The 4,977-nt window shown below is 46.8% G+C and overlaps 1 protein-coding gene across 1 annotated transcript in view; it reads right to left on the bottom strand.

Moving 5' to 3' along the window:
- Positions 1–4,977, bottom strand: part of T265_10360 (hypothetical protein) — a gene marked incomplete at both ends in the record, with an annotated part of 16,438 nt that overhangs the window by 3,046 nt on the left and 8,415 nt on the right. Inside the window, one exon of the mRNA XM_009176707.1 lies at positions 22–354. Within this exon, the coding sequence (XP_009174971.1) occupies positions 22–354 (333 nt within the window). The remainder of the gene's footprint in view (positions 1–21; positions 355–4,977) is intronic.

Below are 4,977 nucleotides of genomic sequence, written 5' to 3'. Positions count from 1 at the left end.
TGGGTGTCGAGGCTTGAGGACTGATTTGGAGATGCCTGGAGATGTCGGCACCATGTGATGAGCAGATGCTGCACGCAAAACCGATGCATGACGGACGGAGTCATCAGTCCTAAGTGCTGGGCCTACAAGGAGAGAGTTATTAATGGGGTGGGGAGAGGGGGAAGAAAAAGTATGTGAAGGAGAAAGAAGGGAGGCGTCAGCAGTAGCCTGTTTTCGCTTACCCGCCCTGCTGTATGCAGCAAGTAAGGCGACCCGGCTGATGGCACCACGCGACGGCCGATGTGAGTTTAGTTTACTTGTGTATGTGCTATTCATGGTTGTACGTGGGCTGGGATACTGCCAGGGCGCCCACACCTAGACAGGAGGACGAGTCCTCAACCCCTGGTATGAGAGACTCTGTGAGTGTCGCGGGACACTCTCCAGTATAGCTCAATGGATCGCTGAGGTGCGCAAACCGTCACACCACGGTAAGGTCCAGTCTCTTCGTGACGAAGATGATAAAAGCGCACTCGATTGTGGTATTTGTGGTTGGGTGGAGGTCCAAGTACATAATCAAAAGAAAAAGGGCTGAATCTTCAGGTTACTTCCCAATTCTGATGCACAAAAACAACACGCAACGGTTGTCTCTGCAGTGGAAGGCCACGGATAAAAACCTTCAACACAAAAAACGGTAGGACAGTTACACCCATATGGACTGTATCGCAGCAATATAACGATCAGCTACCTGTATAGAAAAAGGATACAAACACATGTAAATTTTGTGGTATGTTGGCTTTTCCCCTAAGAAATAGCCACTAGGCATTTGTAGGGGAACCAGATGGGAAATTCTTGGCGTTCACAGGCAAATACATTCAAGAATCGATTAAATATGGTAGTATATACTTTTGATGTACTCGAACCACGCCAAACGCTAGGAGGCAAGGAAACTGTTCTCCCACATTCTAAGCGGACAATCCATCAAAAGTTGGATCCCGTGTGGCTCCACAACGTGGTGGGCACTTTCAGTTATACAGTTCGGAATAGGTTTATGCTAGATGTAGTTGTTGACATGCTAGCACCAACTTTTCAATTCTATTCACGGTACAGAAAAGGTATTCGGAATACGAATGTGGTCGCAGCGCCAATGCAAATATGAACTCCCCTACCAGACTCGAAATCCACAAAAACTACCGGTGGTATTTGGTTTCTAGTATGTGCATGACTCCAGTTGTTGAAGACATCAAGCGATTCGTTTGCCTCTACCACATGCATACCCACCACGGAGTGCACACGAACCGTGTTCCTCGCCCAACAGCTTCACAGCCACAGCCTTTAGTGTTCACTCGTATGGGCAGGCTAAGGTTTTCTAGCAACTGGGTTGGGTGATGGCGGTCGCGACGTGCCTACACTGTTGTGAACAGGTCATTTTTGCGCGGCCCAGTTGTACTTACGGTCAGTAAAAATCCGGTACATCAGCTGGTGATGCCGCGCTGAACGGGCAAAACATTTAGTGTGACGGAACGTCCCTGTGTGGCACTGAGGAATAAAGCGTGCACAATGTGAGAGAAGCGCGAAGCCACTACGCCAATCCTCAACACAACAGCATAAGGAACCCCTCGATACAGAAGCTGCGAGAGGTAAGCAGGATGATTTGTGTCGACTGTGCTGAAGATTTTATGTTAGTCTGACGTCGACAGCATGTTGCAAGCAAAGCTGTCCTTAACGGTTCAACGAAGCGGCTCACGAAACACCGAATTCTATACAAGATTTAATAAACAGAGGTAAACTTTTTGAAACTGCGGAGATCTCACCGGCGCAGAGGTGAAAATCTACGACTGGAAAGCAAGAAACCAAGCAAAGGTCATGAAAAAGACAACCAGTCACAGTAAAATGGATTTCCGTTTCGGCTTACTCATGTTCACGTATGCTCATAAAGCCGATTTTTGATTTTGGAGCGTTATCTTCCACATGGCAGTTTAGGGACTGGGATTTATAGGTTATATTCTATGACAGTGGTTCCTGTTGAAAACGAAACGGTGAAAAACCCAAGAATCTTGACCACACCATGCAGTCGGTAAACTTCTCAAACGATCAGCGGATACGTAATCAATTTACACATTCCAATAGGCCCAAAAACAATGAAGATCTACTTGACCGACTTACCTACGGTAGCGGAACCCCAGTTGATCATTAATTACATGAAAGTTTGGAGGTCAGTGGAGCAGGACGCCTTATCCACCGAACCGCTCAAATCGCAGGGACCAGCACCACAGAAAGAACATTTTTACTACCGTGCACAATTTGGAAGATGAAAGATGACTCAGAGATTGCATGGAAGCAACCATACATTGAGAGGAATTCGGTGGAAAACGGACAACCACTGAGGAATCGGTCTCTTTTCGCACGGTAGGAGAAATGTCCTTTTCAGTCGAACAGGCACCGTCAATGCGGAGGATAACAATCATGAGGAGCAGTGCAGATTCCAAAAAAGATCAAGTACGACTGACTAAATCTTTGCTGCTACAAGAGGTGTCCTGAACTGGACAAAGTGCCATGTCACTATGTATGGGCTCAACCGAACGTCCGACTTAGTTAACAGAAAAACACTACGGGTCATCCTAGGCAAGCTGGGCTGTCCGAATAAAACGGTCGATCTATTCTGGGACGAAAGCCCCGGTGTGGGCCTTGCAATTACGTTTAGAGGGGTTGAAGCCGATACGGAAGTTACTTGGAATGTATCATCACACTGACCCTGTCTATCCTGCTCTCATTTATAGTATAGAACCGAAACAGTTATCAAAGCGGTCCACCATACGAACGGATCGCATGATGTAATCAGCTGCGTGTCGATAGTTGTACAAGAAAATCGGATCGCATGGACGACGGTAGTCGCTTCGTATTTCCCGTGTATGTAAAAATATATAGTTATTCGTACGGTGTGTATTAGGAGGAGTGAAGCGCAAGATGTACAAGGCTTTTGGAAAAACAAGAGAGGTGGAGCACTGTTGTATATTCAAATTTATAAATCTGATGTAAGACGGTGCTTTTTAGCCAAGCCCTTTCCTTTTTCCTTGGTTTTTGAAGAGCGAGTTCTCCTGGGTTGTTTTCTCGATGCACTTTCCGGTGAATGATGGCTTGGGGATTCTGCAGACAAAAGAGGAACGTACATTACGAGCTGAGAAAGATAAAGTGACTCAAAAAACCTGCACTGATATGTGTGAATAATGATGACAGATTCCGTAGCACAATTTAATGTTAAAGCTGAGACGGATCAGTTCGAATTGGCTGCTTAGAATTTTATATTTAGGTCAAGAGATCGTCCTTCACACCACCTGTAAATAACTAGAGATACGGTTTTGTCTTTTCGGTTCTTATTCTATTCTATTGGATCATTTGAAGCCACAAAGTATTGAAGTGTAGTGGATGCAGCTGCAGTTCCAGATCAGCAAGAACAGCAAGCAAATTAATTTGACAATAAGCATCTGAACACAAGTAATACCGTTGCTTTCATGACGCTGGATGTAGGAAAGGACTTCAGTAAAATCCGTGGATATACCACGATTGATAGTCCCCAGTTACGTACAGTACCAGTATAGTAGTTGCTTGAGAACTCGGTCCGATACCATGCAACCCACACCATCTGACCAGATCAGATGGCTTTGTGTATTTTTGCATTCTGGTGGATTTGAAGCCAATGTGTTCGGTTTGACCAATATGTGCATAATCCTCCGCAGACGGTGCAGATGAAATCGATCACCCTAAGGTGACCTGGTGAAATCAAAGATTCAGATGTGACACCTGTATACCGCCCATGTCTAGCCGCGGTGCAAAGTATAGACAAGACGACAGTACAATACCCCGCCATTTCTATATCCACTCAAAAAATAACGATTGTCCCAGGTAAGTTTTTAAGGTCTTCTAAATGCGACCACAGCCCTAGATATTCAGAGGTTCGACGCGTTATGTCAACATCATCATTGTCAGCTGTAGTAGTCGCGTACTCGTCGTACAGTGGTTGCAGCCGCCACAGTTTCGTTCACCGATTATTTAAGGTGGGCCAGGTAGCTGCGCATTGGAGGCCGGAGCTGATAAATTCGTGCGCAAATACATTGTAGGTGGACTGTTAAGAAGCGGGTTTGGGAAGGGAGCTATGCATTGAAGGCAATGGCTTGGATGCATGGGCACCATTGAGTTCGCAACTGGGCCACATCTGAAAATGTCTCTAGCCGTCCGTCTGGGGGTTCCCATCAAGGAAGATGGAAATGACTAGCGCAGCTGAGTTTGCTGGTAATGGCTTTCATACTTCGCTGCCAAGTCATTGTTTGACCACCTCTGGCTCTTTTTCACCCTTCATGTGGTTGTGCGGAAAGAGACCATCGAAAAAGTCGGTCGACTGGCATACATAGCACGCGGCCACGCCAGCGCAACCGATGTAGTGTGATCAGCTCATCTATCGAGGGTGAGTTATTTTTCCCGAACACCATTCGGGCTATGCTCCGAAGACATAGATGGTCAAGCACTGAAGGTATTTTGACGTCTTCGGCGTGCAGCGGTCAGGTTTCTGATCCACATAGTAATATGGAGTGCACCGCAGCTTTGTAAACTCAACCCGTGACAGAGAAGCTGATGTCACACCTACGTCACAGGTGACGCAGGTTCACAAAAGCTGCTCTGGGCACTGAACTGGATACCGGAAGGCGCAAAGACGACTGTCTACTCCGTCACGAAGAGATTGGATCTTATCGTGGTGTGGCGGTTTGTGTACCTCGGCGACTCATTGAGCTATACTCGGGGGGTGTCCGCGCGACACTCAGTCTCTCATACCAGGTTGGTCCATGGGTAGAGATCTGATGAACACAGTCTCCTGGTCCTCCAGGTTGGGGGTTGGAACATGTATGGCGACTTGTTCCGTAGAAAAGGTAATGCATTTGCATTTCCCCGCCAAACACCGCTGCCTTGCGGTTAGGCTTTTGAGTCAAAGGCTTTGGTTGAGGACCC

This window comes from Opisthorchis viverrini, assembly GCF_000715545.1.
Source record: "Opisthorchis viverrini unplaced genomic scaffold opera_v5_355, whole genome shotgun sequence".
Classification (NCBI taxonomy): Eukaryota; Metazoa; Platyhelminthes; class Trematoda; order Opisthorchiida; family Opisthorchiidae; genus Opisthorchis; species Opisthorchis viverrini.
Note: the sequence above shows the minus strand (reverse complement) of the source record. Positions and strands in the feature narration are given on the sequence as shown.